Below are 18,965 nucleotides of genomic sequence, written 5' to 3'. Positions count from 1 at the left end.
AAGGTCTAGTAGGTCACCGATTTTTTAAGGTAAATATTTATTTTTTCTCTTGTGTTCATGACTCATGAGAAAAAATATTTTGGAATTAATTTTTGTCTTATCAATGAGTTATGATTGATAAGTAAAAATTTCCAGTTTCTTATTGAGAGTTAGAGAGCAAAAATTTTTAATTAACATAAAATTTAAAAGTCAAATGACGTAAGCCTGCATATATTAAAAAATTAATATTTTAAAATATTTTTCGATACCCTGTTGTGCAATGTCGTACTTTTCCTGTTCATTGACAAAAATAATGACTTTAGTGATAACATAAAAGAATGACCAATGAAATTTTAGCGTTGTTGATAAATTTAATTTCTGGATAATTATTTTTCACGGACGGCTTGGTTCATTTTAAAAAAAATTATAATTTCTATACCCAAAAATGCTTGTATTTTAATATTTAAGATTAATTAATCATAAATATATGTCAGTAGAAAAAAAAATATTTTTAAATTAGTAATATATCGAAAAATATAAAAACTTTTTGCAGCCAATTACTTTCGATGACACATTTCAAAAAGTTAACAAGGTCTGAACAATTATCCCCAGAAATTGACATACTCCTATATTTTATCAGTAAAAAACGTATAAAAACGGGGCCGCGAATATTCAAAATTACTCATTTGTACCTGAACTTTGTAAGCTCTTGATCGTTGAAAATTGTAAGTATTCATTACTAAATATTAATAATTATTTATTATGCAGTAAATATATATATATATATATATTAGGGATTCATTTCCGCAAAAATTTTCACCAAATATGAGCTCTTAATTCCAATGCTAAGTACTCACTATTCCAATTCGTTTTTTTTACTGTTAGTAATTCTTTTTTTTTTATTGAGTGTTATATAAAATTAGTAAATGAGTTTTGGGTGAAAATCGAAATTTCTGTCAAAAAACGAATAGTCTTAAAGATACACCTTTTAATATTAATATTAAGGGCTCAAACTTGCACTATCATTTTTTTCGGTCATCAGGAATAATATTTTTACAGTTTCGAAAGAAAAAAAAAATGGTTGATTTTTTTAGCTCAGTCTGACATATATTGAACTGCTTTTTTTTGCGGCTATTTTTTTTCAGCTCCCATCCCGAAATTTCGTTGAAAATACCCTTAAAAAATTCCCTGAGGGTTTGAGCCTTTAATATTAATATTAAGTACTTTCCCAGAGCAGGTGAAGATTTCCCATTTAAAATACATGTAAACTTGGGTTTTTATTTTTTAAACTTCTGTAATTCCGCGACATTTAATGATATCATCTCGCCCAAAGTTGGGATTTTCTCAGAATTGAATGCTCTACAAAAGTGTCCCTTGTCACAAAGTCGTAACTCATACGTGTGGGGTAGTACGGACCGCTAAACCGAATTTTTTCATAGAATTCTTGTTTTTTCTGTTATTATCTCATAAACAACGAGGCCAACTGAAAAAGTGTAAATAAAAATTTTATAGGAAATTTAATTTCCTACAAAAAAGGTCCTCAGCACCAAATCACTAAGATTGATATTTTCTGAGATATTAGACAAATATCTAGAGATTTTAGACAGATATCTAATATATATATATATTTATATATACATATATATTTTTTTTAACTGTCATGTATTAAATAATTATAATTTCTTAGCTTATTCAACAATGTCGAAATATTTGATTTCAATCCTATTAATTGGGTTTGTTGTCGCTGCTGTTTGTGAAGGAGAAGAAGAAGATTGCAAGACAATAGGACAAACCGTAAGTATTTTTGTTTTTTTAATAAATTTATTTATTTATAATTATTTTATTTCAATAGATAAATTTAAACTGTATTCTCGAGGTGTGCGAATCGTGTTCGAATCATGCAAAATTATTCGATCCGAAATTTGAATCGAATAATTTAAATAATCCGAAAGTTTTAGATAAATTCGAATTATTTAAAACTTTCCGTATCATTCGTAGGCTCGAATTATACGCACACCCTTACTTTATCAATTTACATAATTTTATTTTTTTATTTTTAGTGTGAAGAGCACGAAGAATGTTGTGATCAAATGTGTTACTATAATATGTTTGATACCAAGGTATGTTTTGATGAAGAATATTTAGGTGCCACAAAAGCACCCGATGGAGAGAGTAGTGATTAACAAAAAAAGCGGAAAATATTCAATAAAAACAATTGAGGAAAGATGCAACACTTTTTTATAATAAACAAATCTGAAAGTCTTCATGTGTCATTTCAGCCCCCTATCGTTCAAATTTATTCCTCAAATTTTAAAAAGTTCTTTTCCGTTTCTATGGTTTCTTTCATTTCAAGAATTAATTCTGTAAAAAATTGATTATTTTCAATTTACGTTTAATTTAATTTAAAAAAATTAATTTTTTTTTATTTAATTTTCATTAACAATAGAATTAATTTTAATTTTAAACCACAGAATTTTATGTAGAAAAATCTTAAGTACATTTTATTTGTCTGCTAATTGATCTACTAATGTTTTGATTAAATTAATATTGTATTAATTTAAAAATTTTTGGAAATAATAAATAATTGAATTAATAAGTATGTATTTATAAAATATAACACATCCATATAATATGAAGTTTGAATAAAATAAAACTACATAAATATTTTTCATTCTTTGCACAAGGGATCAGGCAGCGGTAAACCGACAAGATGATACCAGCTAAGTGGATTAAAATTTTCTCAATTCTACGAACGAAAATCCGCTTTAAGCTTTCTAGATACTTATGACATGGAATTCATCCGTTTTTATTTATTTTTTCAATTTTATTTTACTCAATTTTTTTATCAGTTTATAAAACCTAAATCAAGAGGTTTTTGTATAGTTTCTCATACAGATTATACTCTTAATCCAGTATAAATATATGAATATATATACGGATTTGGTTCAGATATTTTATGTAAGCTTCCTAAATCTATTTTTTTATTCTTTGGTCCTTCGAGCCGGATGTAAATATAAGAAATTACAAGTTTTTTTTGGTCGTAAGATCCAAAAAATTTAGGGGAAGGATCTACGGGGTAAGAAGGATCCTTAGAGTCAGAAAGATCCTTCAGAAATTTTTTATTACAATTCGAAAGCTCGAAACAATCATTTTACATTTTTTTTTAAAACAGTGATGTCAGAAATAGGAGGGGGGTTAAATGATCACAGTAGAACTCAAGTAAATTGCGAAATGAAATTTTTAAAAATGCATGAACGTGTAGGGTTCATTTGAACTCTGATTAATTTTTTTTTGGTCCTTCGAGCCAGACAAAAATATAAGAAATTAATAACTTCTTTGGGTTCGAAGAATTAATAAATTTCAGGAAAGGGTCCTATGGGTAAAATGGGCTCCTAGAGTCAAGTAGATCCTTCAGGAATTTGTATTAATTAAAATTTAAAGGATCGGAATGGTTATAATAATTTTTAAATATTACATTTGATTAATAATTATATTATTAACGGTAAATAATTACTCACATTAATAAACTGTATATTGTCTGATGGTGAAATCCTTATATGGCTCGTCTGCTCTTTCTTCATGACTGTCAAAGAGCATTATTGTCAACGACAGATGGCCACACATTTTTGTACTCATTTGGTATTTTTTTTTTTTTTTGTCGTTAAATAAAAAGTATGACACATTGGACATTAAATAATATTGAATAACCAGCCAGCAAAAAATCAACATTTAATCCAACTTGAAAAATAATTCAATCGTTATTTTTTTTCGATGCAGTCACTTAAAATTTACACTTGAGACTTGAGACCCTATCAAATTTTTTCTTTTTTTTTTCATTTATTATGGAAATAAAAAATCGTCTGTTTAACATACAAATAGACTTTTTCGACGGAAATAAAATATTCAAATTTAAGTGTCATTAATATTTAGATAAATAGCTAATTAAATGTCTAAGAGAATCTTAGACGGTAATGAAATTTGTTGATGATTTTAATAGTAATAAATGTTGCAATAAAGTGTTTCAGGTCGATCGTAAAAATACTATTTTACATTATTTTTATTTATATAACGATCCATTTGTCAGATAAAAATGTGACGAATAAAATCTAAAACTTCTTATAATTATTTTTATTTTTTATTTTAATCGTTTGAATAAAAATATTTCATAATTTAATTTTTTTTACCCATAACATAAATACGAAAAATAAAAAACCCATAAAATTATTCAAAATTTGAGAAACTAAGATATGGATTTTTTTTTTATAAAAACGATACAAACGGGTAAAATGGACCATGGGCAGCCCAAAAGTAAAAAAAAAAATTTTCTACAAGTCTATTTTGCCCCACATTAAATTTTTTTCCAAAACTGCGTCATATTGACCCCAAATACACTCGGAGGTTAAAAAAATATGACTGAAGCAAAAAAAACTCAAATTAAAAATTTTTAAACGACCCATTTTACCCCGTTAGGGTAAAATTTAGCCTTGAGCATACGCAGGTCATATATTCAGTACTAAATCAGCCATAAGAGTGAAAATAATTAAAAAAATAAAGATTAATATTGTTTTAATTTTCACAATAAATATTTTGTTATTATCGGGTTTTACAAGTTTGTACACCACCTGTAGTGATGTGCCAGTAAATTTATCATGCCGCAGATCTCACTCTGACATCTCACGCGGCAATAAACGCGTTATCGTACCAGCATCACTTTCAGCAGCATACTATATAACCACGTGGAATATTGTGCTTCTTACACCTCAATAAAATATCCTTTAAAAAAAATAATAAACAGTTACACTGACCAACGGTCGCAAATATTACGGAGTCCACTGAAAAGACAATCAGCCATTTAAATATTAAATTTATTTATTTTTTATTTTAACCATGACCATTTTCATACGCTATATCCGCAAACGCCCGGTGCTCAATAGGAAGTTTATTTGTATGAATAAATAATGGCAAGTGGATGAAGACAAACAAGTGAGCTGATGACAAATAAAATAACGAATGCGGAACTGCTAATATCTACCGGAAATGACACAAGCGGACAATATAACCAGGCGGAACTTGTTTTCGATCGTGACGCGTGACACGCAATTATCATTAATATAAATATTTATCAATACGTCTATCAATATATTTATATAATAAACTTATGGTCAACATGATAAATAAATAGTAAAAATTTATTTTGCGGTCAGTCGACGCTCGGGTAAATTATTTTTTTAACGGGACTAAAAGTATATCCGCGGAAATTGAACGAGCTAAACTCGTAAAATCTGTTGGCAAACTCATATGTTAAACAAATGGAACTGAGGCGAGCAAAAGTTATGTAGACAGTGGAGTCACTTGAGGCTAAGCGTTAATTGAATGTCAAACTCAAAATAACATCGCCAGAGTTATGTGTGTAATTTCTGGTTTATCATCATACTTTGTGGTTTAATTTATAACTCTAACTCATTTTAATATTTATCAAGCTGTCTAAGTATATTTAGAACATATAAAAATCAGCTGGGGCTAAATGGACCCCCGAAGAAAAATGGAACCCACTTAATTTGTCAAAATTCAAAATTCCGAAAGGGGCATTGGGCGCCAAATTTTTTTTTTTTTTGTTAATTGGGAAGAAGTGACTGTTCTAGATGCCCCATATTGCATTTTTGGTGAAGTTGGGCCATATTGACACTGAATATTTACATGGAGACTAGAAAAATTTTTTAAGAGACTATTTGATGTATGTAGGCACTAATAATTGTGTAGACTGTTAAGATAATTTAATAGCTAGGATCCATAAGAGATGTGCACAATCGTTGGGTCTGCAGGTAGACGGAATATAAGCGGCTCGTAATCCTTTACGGCCACACATAATAGGGGAAAATGTGAATTCAACTGCTGTAGTAGTATTGCGAATTGGTTGGGATGCCTTCGTTGGCTATGAATGCTACTCACGAACCGGCTACCTGGTGAATAGTCCTGGGATAGGGCGCTTGTATTGCTTCTGATGCACTTTAAAGGTAGAAGTAGAAGTAGACGCTGATTATTCCACGTATGATAAGGACAAACTGCAGAGAGAGATAGACATCTTTGTGAGTGGGTGCTACTGCTTTATGCGAATACGTTCCCACGTTAGCATACGTATGTATGTATCAATGCGCTGTAAAAAATGGTGTAAGTCCATGCTATCTTGGTGTTGAGGTTATCAGTGTCAAATTCAACTCCGAAAAAGGTGTAAAATAACACCGGTGGTGTTAAAAATTTTCCGGGTAGACCACACTAGAAATAATAACGTAATAAAATTAAATTTTAAATAAAAATAAATTGATAATATTTATGAAAAATTAAATATTTATCTAATTAATTTAATTCATCTGGTAGAAATAAAAACCAGATTGTCAAAGTTCATGTTCGAGGATTTTTCTATTCAATCTAAAAATCTTAAGGTCAATGTTAGCTGCAATTAAAAAAATGTTTTTTTTATCAACCAAAAGAATAATAGATTAATTCAATGAAAAATGACTTATCAGAAATTTTAAATTGAATTTATCTCGGATTATGCAAACACTTTGTTTTTTACCCTTGTTCATTATTATCATTATCAAGCATAAAAACACTTGAATAGATGGAAAAACACGCGATTTAAATTTCATGTTTTTGTTTTGATAGAAGAGTATAAATATCCTCATCTCCAGCTGCATCTGTTAATAATCTAGTGGGTTGCAATTGTTGTTGGAGACGATTTAAATTTTCTCTGATAAAAAATGTCGAAATTAATTATATTGGTTTTTGTAATCGGGTTTTTAGCAGTAACTACTGACGCCTGTTCTGCTAAAGATTCATGGGTAATTTTATTATTATTATTATTATTATTATAAAATTAAAAATTTATAATTTGTAGTGCCACCCAATCGCCGGCTACAGATGTTGCGACGATTTTTGGTTCTGTAACGAAGGTTGGTTCTACCAAGGAGTCTGTAAAGAGAAACAAACTGGAATTTTCAATGGTTAATGACAATAATATTTATTTATCATCATAATTCCTGTCTGCTTATGATAGAAAATAAAATGTAATTTTGGTAAAAAATATTAATTTATGTCCGCACGAAAAAATTTTTGACATTTAAATAAACAAATTATGCTCAGAAAAATTTGAATTTTTTATATATTGTTATTCCCTCATTATACAATTAATTATTTCCCCTATTTATTCTCATTTTGAGGTCATAAAATTTTGCTTCTTCGAAAAAACAGATTAAAAAAATATTTTTTTATCTCGTATACCCTTTCAGGTCCAACCTCTTCATTTTTTTATTTTTTTTTTTGTCTGATAAAAGTTTAAAAATTCGCACTCGGAATTCAATAGATTTCATTGATTGCCTCATATTAATTAAAATTAAAAAAAAAAATCCTACGAAACTATCTTGAGAATATTTAAATTTTCAATTGTTACTAAGACTATTCCTTAATTAATCTCAAATGAGTATGAAAATTCGATATCTGATTCAACTTGATCAATTAAAAATATTAAATTAATTAATGATAAAAAAAAAGTATTCCAAAATGGAGATCGCTCTATTGTTGGATATTTTCTCACTTTGCTAATCGTTACTACACTTATCAAGTTTATCCAGATTGTATAACAGCTTTATTATTCACAACATGATTGCATAATTAGGTTATCAAATCAATGAATTGATGTCTAAAAATTTATCCAATTTTTATATCAATCCGTAGATATAAATTCTGCTGAAATTAGAGGCGCATAACACTTGAAAATTATCAACCGCACGAATTTCAAATTTAAATTATTTATTGTAAGACTTATTACTGTTTTGACCTTACGATGTCGAAAATTATTTTGATTATTTTTATTATTGGATTTTTCGCAGTAACGACTAATGCTTGTGCTGCCTATAGGGCATGGGTAATTTTTTTTTTATTATTTTTATTAAAAAAAATTATTATTATATTATTAAAATTATTAAAATTTCAGTGTCACCCGAGTTATGGATACAGTTGTTGTGATGCTCTCAATTATTGTTCGAACGGTTACTTCAAACAAGGAGTCTGTTGGAGAAGAGCTGAAGTTATGGGATAGTCGAGGTAAAGTCTAAGCCCGGCTAATTTGATCACAAATCATCGAAAAACAAACTGGAGACTTAAAATGGCATTTGAAATTTCAAACTCTAAAATTTAACTTTATAATGTTTGAAAAAACAATTGTAATTATAAAATTGAAGCAATAAATGTACATAAATAAACAATAAAAATGATGATTTGATATAAATTTATTGCAAATTAAAATTATTTTATTATACAAGTGGCGCCCACTTTTTTTAGAACAGTCTCGATATCACAAGTTACCGCCATTTTTGAATCTAAATAGCCTTTGCTTACTTTTACTAGAGAACTTGAAAGATTCAATGGACAGCATTTTTCAGAATCGATGATATAGATTCACAGTAAAATAAAACATTATAATATCATATTGTCGTCTAATAAATTTATATGAGTATATATAAAAGAGTACGGGGCACTACTGCCCCTCTAAGCCGCTAATTATTTTTTGTCGCTTTTTCAGCACTGGCACAAATTGTTTTGATCTTTTTCAAACAAAGTCATCATGATAGTCCCATAATTTATGAAAAAAAAAATTTCTGGGCATGACCGATCTCATTCAAGAAATAGTAAAGAAAAATTTTGTGGATTTTTTTTTTCAAGATCCTCAAAGTGATTTTGACTTTTTATATCTATATGCTCACTGGAATTTTCCACAGAAAAAAATTACCCGCCATTCCAATATTTTAAAAATAAAAAAATATGTATTTGTATGGCGCCCAAAATTATTCAAAAATTTCTTATTATTAGAATGTTATAATTAAATATATATATGACTTTGTACTGTTTATATTTTTAAATTGTCAATTCTTATCAGCGCCATCTAGTTCACGATTACTAACGTTAACTGTAGTGTTGTAGATGTCGTTTGCACTAAAAAGTCAATGAACGGTATGAAATAACAAGAAGATGTATAATACAATATTATTCGTCAAAAGGTATTACAGTAAATCGATAACTAAAAATTACCGTTTCAATTCATCAGGTGATACTACTTTATAGTCACGATAAGGATAAATAAATACGCTTATAATTGCCGAACGAAATAAATTTTATTTTTCATAATAATGTGTGACAAATAAATTTTAGAAAATCATGATATAATTTAATTACGGCGTTTTTTTTTCACCACCAGGCACATTTTTTCTCAGGATTAATTGGAGATCCAACGGGGCACGCGAAGTCAGTCGAAATTTCAGGGACATTTCCAAGAACTTTCATCAGCGTGAATTCCAGGAGTTTTAATGAAGTGCCCTCAACATTTTCATCATCTTCCGTTTCGACGTTGATGGAACAATACGGCTCGACGAATGAAATCCAGAACAACTGCTCCGTAGTATAGGGAACTTCAGGCAAGGGAAGTTCCGCGCCATATTCGGCCACGTAATCTTTGTAGGCATTGTAGGCAGCTCGGAATCCAATATATTGAGCAGCTATACCTGATGCGCCTTCATGCATAACCTGAAACATGATCAATTGATTGATAAAAGATTGTTTTCATAAATTTTGAGAGTGAATACGATGATCTATAAAATAAACTGATCACTTACCGGAATATGTGTTTCGGGGTCTGATATGTTACCAAGCAACGCACTGAAACATGTGACCTGTTCAGTTGGAGCGTTGTCCTTCAAGATTCCGAGATCTTGAATACTTTCAAACATTGCTGTGGCTAAGCTCATGCCCGCAGCTGCGTAGTTCATGTACAGTGGGCGCTCGTAGTCGAATAGAAGACTGTCTAATATTTTAGTCGGAATATCTGTAACATTTTTAGGTTAACCTTGATTGCTCTAAATGAAAACCCTTAAAAGACGATCATAAAGAGAGATTTACGGTAATAATTACAATATACTAAGAGAATGGTTACCATATAGAATGGTAATAGGTGATAGAATGGTAATAATTACCATCATCGAACAGTAATTATTACCATGATAGTATAGTAATTATTACCATAATATAATGGTAAGGGTTACGACCATAATATGGTAATAACTACCATGATATCATGGTAATAATTACCAGTATCTCAGGATAATTTTTACCATGATAGCATAGTTATCGTTACCATAATTTTATGGTAGGGTTTACCACAACAATATGATAATAATTTCTATAATATTATGGTAATAGTTATCACTATATTATAGTAAATATTACCATGACAATATGATTGTCGTAACCATAATATTATAGTTTTCGTTATCGTAGGAGTTTAGGAAGATTTAACATATATTATGGGAACTAAAATATAATTATGGGACTATGGGAACTATTCTCATAAGTATGGTAATCATTACTACACGATAAAGGAATTATTACCATAATTATAGGAATTTTTCGTATAGTTATAGAAACTTTTTCCAGAAATTATGGGCGTTTATCCCATAATTCCAAGTAATTATTACTGTAATGTTATGGGTTGATATTTTTTTAACCTTCTCAAAACCATTACCATAATTTTCTCTTTGCAAATGACTGTTCAAAAAACTTACATATATGATTATCGAAATTATCTGGCTCCCCTATGTCTCCAGACTGCTCTTCGCTTCTGTAAAACTTTTCATTAAAGTCATTACTGTAGTCCAGTGTCATTCTAAACATATTCATTCTCAATAGCGTTTTCAGATAATTGTCAGGATAAATCTTAGCATCTTCGTATAATTGTTCTAAATTTGTCGGGTCTTCGAATATCGCAGACGGTCCGATAGTCACTCCCATATCTGTCAAGGTTTTAACGCCCTTTTCCTTTTCTTCTTCGGTCAATTTTTCGGATTCTTTAATCATCTTGATTATCTGATTCTTTATAGATTGCGCCATGTTCGATAATACTTGTCTGTCTTCATTGTATTGCTCCAAGAAAAAGTATTCAACGGCTTCATCCATGTAAAATTTAGCTAATTCCTCGCAAGCTTTTTCATGGGGAGTTTCAACGTAGCCTATTTGGTTCCAAAATTCTTTTTGTTTTTCTCTAATTTCGGTGGTCAAATAAGGAACTGAGAGTTGAATCATTCTCCAGATTACATAGTTTGCTTGGACGCGTTTCGGAGTGTTCTTAATAAGGTCTATTAACTTTGTCAGGGTGTCAGGGTCTGAAGCTTTTATAACAGGCACATCATCGACATCCATAAAAGGAGTCAAAGTATTTTCGATGAATTCATCCCAATCTAAACTTGGAACTTTTTCTTTCAATTCTTTGACAGATTTAATTTCTTCCTTCTCATCGTCATCGGAAACCGCTTCTGCAGTTAAATCATTGAGTTTTTTCTCAAACTCGAAGACTTTATCTAATTCCTCTTTGACGTCACCTTCAACACCCATAAGTTTTACTATATCTGCCATGTACTGTTTGTAAACCTGATGATCATCTTCTTCGGACATCATAAATTCAAAAAAGATCGGGGCCGTCTAGAGAAAAAAAAAATTCATGAGATATAGTTTGATATATAACACTGAAACATAAATTATGTAAGTCCATGTTATCTTGGTGTTGGATTTGAACCCGAAAATGGTGTTAAAATAAGTCTATTTTAAAATTGCATTTTTTAACTGAGTTTGCGTATTTTTACTCGAACTTGTTGTAACCTCAACTACAGCAGTAACCAGAAATTTTTCCTATGCATCGCTCAATATCATAAATAAATAATAAATATATACAACTTACAAAAAGCTCGAATATAATATGTTGATTTTCACCATCAAAATAAACTTCTGGGTCCCAGTCTAAGAAATAATTTATATTGTAACCAAGTATTTTAGATTTCCCGATAATTTCCATCCAATCAAAACCAGTTTCGTTCCATTTGTCACCTTCAAGAAGAGGCCACCCTCCCATAAATGTAAAAGATTCTTTCAATGTTTCAAGACCCTGTGGTCCACGAGCACCTAAAAGTGATTAAAGTTCCAAAATTACCATATATACATGTATATTTGTATATCAGGGACAATCCGTAAAAATAAAACTCACTGTCATTCATGCAGGTATCGTGTAATTCTTCAATGAGTTGGAAGGGTTTGTACTCAGTAATTGCTGCCTCAAGACCAATCATCGTATTTAATAGCATATCTTTTATTGCCTCAAGGTATTCAGGAGATTTATCGACCTCTGGTACTTCAAAATTCCCGCAAACATATCGGTAAAAATTGTCACAAGGGTTAACAGTCGTGTCGCGGTGCTTCATAATTTGCGCAGCTGTACCGTCAGGAAGAAAAAATCTTAAGTTAGTCATGATTCTGCCAACATAATAACAAACAAATCATGAAACTCACCGCTTTCCAAGCGTCCAATTACGCAAGTGGCATCATCACATTTGTTCGCAGGCGCTGTGTAATCAGGGTTCAAAAATTAATAATGGAAATATTTAATGTGATAAAATAACTTACGTTTCGGTGGAGAAACAATACTGGCTCCATTAATCGAACAAACGAACACGATGGCTACTACGAATAGAGCCAAGGGCCACTTCTGCCAGAGCATCGTCATGTCAAAGATTATTTCTTGTTACTCTTCTAGACTTTTCAGTCTTAGTAACAGATTCCTAACTTCTTAATCATTATATAGTCATCAAGTAAGACTAAAAAGTAATTATTCCCTTGTAAACAAAGCGAGATATGGTGTAAGTCAAGGGTAGAGATCACAGTCGCTCTTATCACTTGCTGGCTTTATCATTGTAGAGTAAATTAAAATATTGTCGACGCAACCTTGTCGCTTTGAATTTGTTTGTCGATAATAGCTTAGAATATTGTTATATAATCGATCATGGAATAATATGATAAATATTTTTAGGCCAATAAGTCAAATTCTTTTTATTATTTCCGTTACAAGGAAGGTCAAGACAAGATAAGTTTATAACTTGTTGATCAAAAATTTATAAAAAATATGAATATGGTTGATTTGCAGCCGATCGTCGAAATTAGGGTTTTTATGGGTTTTACAAATTTTGAGGTTTTCGGAAATTATTATGGCTATTTTCAAAATTATATCAGTAGTCAAACGTCGTGTACTTAAGAAATTATTTTTTTTGAATTTTTTAGAAAGATCGACTTCAAAATCGAGTGGATCGATGGCCAAATTATTGAATTTTCGAGAGTAATTAAATTAATTATTAAAAATTTTTAAATGCATTTTTAACCTCCATCTATGAAAATTGAAAATTTCCAAAAAAAAGGAACCTATTCGTTTTCGTCGGATTTTTGAAAATTGAAGTTTTATCAGTTCGACGTTTTGAGGTCCTAAAAAGTAATTCCGACTATTGGTAGATGAACATCCACGTGTACGAAGATTTAGAACTGATTAGATTTTCAAGTCCATGTTATTTGAAAAATAATCGTAAAAAATTTTTTTCAAATTTTTGTTGCATAACTCGTTAGCCGCTCGACCGATTTGCTCACAGAGTCGATAGTTCTCCAGATTTTTTATTTAAATAAATAATTGATAACAGACACACAAATCTTGTGATAATAATCTTCGTCCTTCAATCCTGAAATAGATTTATTATTTTTAAATACTTATTCATTATCTCAAGAGTTTGATTTCTCAATTATTGTCAAAAAAATGCAGGCATAATGCATAAAGATCATTGTCATAATGATTACTTATTTTTCTTATCCTTGTAAATTGTAAATCAAAACATGGCCATGATGTTTTCATGCTCTATATTAAAAAAATCGAGCGAATTCCCGTATCTTAAATTTCATGGTGATTTACTTCGTCTTTCCCTATGATTTCAAGTATACAAACCAGGATCACCCTCCTCGCTATTAGATACCGAGTACTACAGAGCTTTAAATTTAAAATCTACTGGTATAAATCCATAATCGTTATCACCATGACACAGTAACAAATCGTTCGAAATTTAAGCAGAGGTATTATAAATGTTCTTAAAATTCCCTATTCTCTATGTAACTGGAATTGGAACCAATTCGATTCCCATGATTACTAAATCGTCTCTTTGCGAATAATCTATTCGGCTATTTATCAAATCTCATTCCCTCTTTGGGCTGTAAATCGACCAAACATGGAATCCATACTACGGAAGAAACCACGAACGCCGGAATGAGGGAATCGAGTGATTGGATTTCATGGGAATGGATTTGCAGTAAATGTTGGTTCGTTTTAACATCGTGGATCAAAATTATCTTAGGAAAATGCCACCATTGACCAGCTGCCACAGTAAAGACATTCAGGCAAATTGAATAGATTCGGAATAAATCGTTTCAGATGAGCTCGTATTTAGATAAATTTGATAGCAGGTTTATTGTGATTACTATGAACACATGACATAATATTACAATGTATCACGTCATTACAGTGGCATCCACGTCGGGGTTACAAGTTCAAGTTCTTATCATCGTACCAGCTGGGTGCCAAGAAATGATAAGCGGTGATAAGAATTATCGATATAAAGTCATCAGTCAGTCTGCAAAAAACATGGAACGAAAAATTGACCTTCATTGCAAAAACTAATACTTTTTAGTCTTTGTAAGCAGTCGCAGCTGAAAAACAGGCATAGGCTAGCTATAACTATGAAGGAAATTTTCCATGACTGTGGGGACAAAATGCCCAATATCTGAAGGAAGTAACTGAGTAGTGAATGAAAAAGTTGCTTATTTTAGCCAAACATAATTTTTATTTATTTTTATGATAAGAAATACAATTTTAACAAAATTATCAGATTAACATTTTAGTGGTCGATGGTGTGATTTACCACCAGGTACATTTCTGCTCGGGATTCATTGGAGTACCAGCGGCGCACTGGAAATCGGCCGCAAATTCGGGTACATTTCTTAGAATTCTCAGTACTTCAATTTCGGGCAGCGATAGTGAATCGTCTTTGTCCTTTTCCTCTCCTTCTCCTTCTCCTTCTTCTTCATCTTCTTCGTCTTCCTTGTTTGCGGAGCAAAAAGATCCAGCGTAAGAAATCCAGAATAACTGCTCAGGTGTGTAGGGAACTTCAGGTAATGGTTTTTCTGCGCCGATTTCAGCCACTAAGTCCTTGTAGGCATGATAAGCTGCTTTGAACGCAATGTATTGAGCAGCTACCCCATGCACTTTGGCTGTACTGGTCTGAAAGTTCAGGAAATTAACCAGCTTGTAGGAGTATCAGCTTATGAAAACAGTAGAATACTTACCATATTTTGTAGTTCTGGCTCTTTAAGATCGTCAAATAGGTGACTGAAACATTCAGCTTGGTCGCTAGTATCTGCCAAAGTGGCTACTGCAGGATAGATTTCATGGGCCAAAGCCATGCCACCCGCCCCGAAATTCATGTACAATGGACGACCTTCATGGAATATTGGGCTTGCTAACATTTTTGTCGGTATATCTGAAAAGGGATTTCCTTCAATAGAACAATTCCATAGATAAATGATGTGCTCAGATAAAACACTTACATAAATGACCTTCATGATTCTCAGGCAGTCCCGGATTTCCATCTTCTTCTTCCTCCGCATTGAAATGGTAGTCGTTGTTTAGTTTGCTGCTATAATCTAGGCGCAATCTCAATTTATTGAAATTCACGAGTGTTTTCAGAAAACTTCCTTTATCAACTTCTACCCCTTCGTATAATTTCTCCAATTGCGTTGGGTCTGACAACTTTTCTGACGGGCCAATAGTTACAGGCAGTTCTTGGATCAACTTGGTGCTTTTTTCTTTGACCGCGTCATTGAATTTCGATGACTCTTTCACCATTTTGATCATCTCTTTCTTGATCGCGTCTACCATGCTACTTATTATTTCAGAGCCATCGTTATATTGGGACATGTAGAAGAAGGCAATAGCCTCTCCGACGTATTCCTTAGTCATTTCATCGCAACCGGCTTCTCGACCGTCTCTTTCGTATGTTATTTCGTTGTAGAACTTATCTCTCGCGTTCAGGAATGCAGGTGTCAAGTAATGAACTGCGAACTGAACTACTTTCCATATGGCGTAGTTTGCTTGTACACGTTTAGGAGTACTGTCTATGAGCTTTATCATTTCTTGCAGCGCGTCTGCATCCCAGATTTTGATAAAAGGCTTGTCATCGGCATCCAAAAAGGGGATCAGAGTCTTGCTGACCAGCTTTTCCCAGTCGACACCAGGTATTTTCTCTTTTAACCCATCGACAGGCATAATGTCTTCCTCATCTGGATCTTGCATATCGCTGATTTCGATTAATTTTTCTTCAAACTCGACTATTTTCTTCACTTCTTCATCGACGTTGTCTTCCTTGCCAAGAAGTTTTACTATTGCGGCAATGTAATTTTGGTAAAAAGGTTCTTCCTCCGTTGAGGCCCATATGTATTCGATGCTGTTTGGAGCTTTCTGCAAAAAAAGTCATAAAAATAAATATCCATGAAAAAAGTGACATGTACTCATACAAAACCTACTTGAAGGTTGAATATCAGTTTATTTTCTGTTCCGTCAGGTAACAATTCTGGTTCCCAGCCCAAGAAATAGTTAAGATCGATTCCAGCTGCCTTTGATTTAGCAGTAAATTCCATCCAATCGAAGTCTGCTTCATTCCATTTGTCACCTTCCAAAACGGGCCAACCACCCAGTTCTTTGATAGCATCTTTCACAGCAGTCAGCTCTTGTTCTCCAGACAGTTCTACGATTCCGTCAGATGTCATTATCAAAAATCACTCCGTTTATTGATACCTCCAGAAAATATGATCAGTAACGTGTCCTTACCTTCATTCATGCAGGTTTCGTGGAAATCCTGAATGAGTTTAAAAGGCTTGAATTCACTCTTCACATCATCGTCACCAATCAGTCCGTTAATAGTAGCACCTCGCATCCACTCGTAGAGTTGTGGGCTACCAGTGATTTCAAAATCACTGTAAAAACCGCAAACGAATCGGTAGAAATTGTCGCAAGGTTCAACAAATGGGTTACGGTACTTCAAAATACGCGCCGCTGTAATATTTGATAAGACGTAAATCAGTCATGAACTAGTGGGCTATCAACTAAAATTAAATACACCAAGCTGGTAGCAAACTCACCACTTTCCAGACGTTCTACGACGCACTCATCTTCTGTGCATTTGTGTTCTGGTTCTATGGGATCAACGAAATTAAATGAATATTGATGACAAACCAAAGCGCAGAGACAACTTACCTTTTGGTGGAGACACAAGACTGGCGGCTTCGGTATGGATTATCGAACAAATCGTTCCGATGATTGTTACCACGAGCAACCCTCGCATCCGTGGCGTGTTTTGCCTGATTGGTTTCATCGTGAAATAGACTTAAGACCAGTCTCCTCGACTACTCGCTATTGACGACAAGTGGTCGGATCTCAGTTATTTAAATGATCATCAAGGCTGAAAAGTTTCGATCCCACTAGACCTAATGGAGATGTAACGCGAGTCAAGGGTAAATGTCAGTGTCATTCTAATCATTTATTTATTTCACTTCTGTACAATATAGAGATCGAAACTTGGCGATATCTTATTGGATAATACGATTTAACACAATCAGTCATATTCAATTTTTATAGAATGTCGTCCATGATTGTTTACTCTTTACTTACGTAATTATACTGCTGAAGAATAAAAAATACGTAAATAGACAAACAGACACTCGATTTGTTATTGAAAATCAATAAATTCGTTCAGCGAGGATATTTATTTTTTTTTTCAACTGTCAGCTTATTGTTGTTATCTGCGATCTGCCATTTTGAACTTTGATTCAAAAACAGTTTATAATCGTGTTAAAAATAGAAAGATTGAATTTTTTAATTAAAACTAAATAAGTTGTTTTTTCCTTTTTGAATTATTGAAAAATTTTAAGTTCTTAGATTTATTTTAAAAATTAGCTTGAAAATTTCTTAGCAACTAAGTTTTGAAATCAATTAAAAAGAAAATTTATTTTTTAATTTCAGTGGTCGCTCGTTCTGTTTGAACAAATGTACGTGTGTAAACACAATATCTTAGACTCGATTAATCGACCTGATTCTTTTTCCAACAGCTATAGAATCTTACAATAGAAAAATCACAACATTTAGTTCAGAAAATAAATACTGGGTAAATAAAATGAAATTGAAAAATTTTCATTTATATTTTTATGTGTAAAAAAATAAATGATAATACAGAAGAGACTGGGGCACAATGGACCCTGAAATTTTTTTTCCATAGTCTAGATTTTTGAGTTTGATGTAATTTACAAATTTCCCTCAATAAAAATATTTCTTATGATTTTTTAGAGGGGGTCCAGGTCTCCCCCAAGAACCCAAGGGATTAATTCCCTATGCCAATGACCCTAAATATATACCCATAATCTCTATTTAAAAATCTGTGGGTATCCAGCCGAAATATCATTGAGATCTAAAAGAGTCCACACATCCTAGGCCATCGTATAAAAATGTTTTATAATCCGAATCCAAAAATCTTGATGGTCAGACCTGATTGGATGAAAAAAAGTGACTTGTACTTTTTCCACATGAACTGATGATGATTGTGACGGAATTTCATCAGGTGTCATAAGCGATGTCAGAGAAATTAAAACCGAAAATATTTTTAAGATCTAAGGACATCTGAGTATTCATATCACGAAATCCAGTCTATCAGTTATCAGTTGTCATCTAAGCGTTGGCGTATGTCTGCTAGATTGATTACAATCACCGTCTTAATTACGAGTATTGATCACGACGAACCCCATTCCAAGTATTTTTTTTAACTTCCCTAGTCTCAAATAACAGACGAGTTCATACTTAAACTCGTCTGAAAAGAATAGTAATTAAAGTACTAAAAGAAAATCAATAAGTCTCTTAAATTTTTCTGCTATTACTTATATAAATTATTTCTAAGCAATTATTGTTGCCGTAGGTTAGGACAGGGTTGATTGAATAATCGCAATCGCTACAATAAAAGAAAACGATGATTGGATTATTT

The 18,965-nt window shown here is 31.9% G+C and overlaps 2 protein-coding genes across 2 annotated transcripts in view; one reads left to right on the top strand and one right to left on the bottom strand.

The window, feature by feature from the left end:
* The window catches only part of LOC103574706 (POU domain, class 6, transcription factor 2), a 506,104-nt gene that overhangs the window by 178,236 nt on the left and 308,903 nt on the right, over positions 1-18,965 (top strand). The window lies entirely within an intron of this gene.
* LOC103574728 (uncharacterized) lies at positions 9,128-17,401 on the bottom strand. The gene is made up of 15 exons (XM_053741734.1): positions 17,192-17,401; positions 17,077-17,130; positions 16,766-16,990; positions 16,462-16,682; positions 15,487-16,396; positions 15,226-15,419; positions 14,802-15,160; positions 14,564-14,589; positions 12,478-12,591; positions 12,364-12,417; positions 12,062-12,286; positions 11,759-11,979; positions 10,590-11,502; positions 9,645-9,853; positions 9,128-9,555 (listed from the first exon to the last, which is right to left on the bottom strand). Exons 1-15 carry the CDS (start codon positions 17,307-17,309, stop codon positions 9,220-9,222), a joined length of 4,179 nt encoding a protein of 1,392 aa, XP_053597709.1. The 5' UTR covers positions 17,310-17,401; the 3' UTR covers positions 9,128-9,219.

This window comes from Microplitis demolitor, chromosome 9 (genome assembly GCF_026212275.2).
Source record: "Microplitis demolitor isolate Queensland-Clemson2020A chromosome 9, iyMicDemo2.1a, whole genome shotgun sequence".
In the NCBI taxonomy this organism is placed as follows: Eukaryota; Metazoa; Arthropoda; class Insecta; order Hymenoptera; family Braconidae; genus Microplitis; species Microplitis demolitor.
The sequence above is the reverse complement of the archived record's forward strand: the minus strand, read 5'-3'. Positions and strand labels throughout refer to the sequence as shown.

What these genes read in the sequence shown, in the direction of transcription:
- LOC103574728 (XM_053741734.1), bottom strand. Translation starts at nt 17,309, where the DNA reads ATGAAACCAATCAGGCAAAACACGCCACGGATGCGAGGGTTGCTCGTG. An exon ending in GAATCATGAAGGTCATTTAT is followed by an intron (nt 15,420 to 15,486) that starts GTAAGTGTTTTA and finishes ATCCCTTTTCAG; the next exon opens with ATATACCGACAAAAATGTTA. An exon ending in AGCCAGAACTACAAAATATG is followed by an intron (nt 15,161 to 15,225) that starts GTAAGTATTCTA and finishes CTGAACTTTCAG; the next exon opens with ACCAGTACAGCCAAAGTGCA.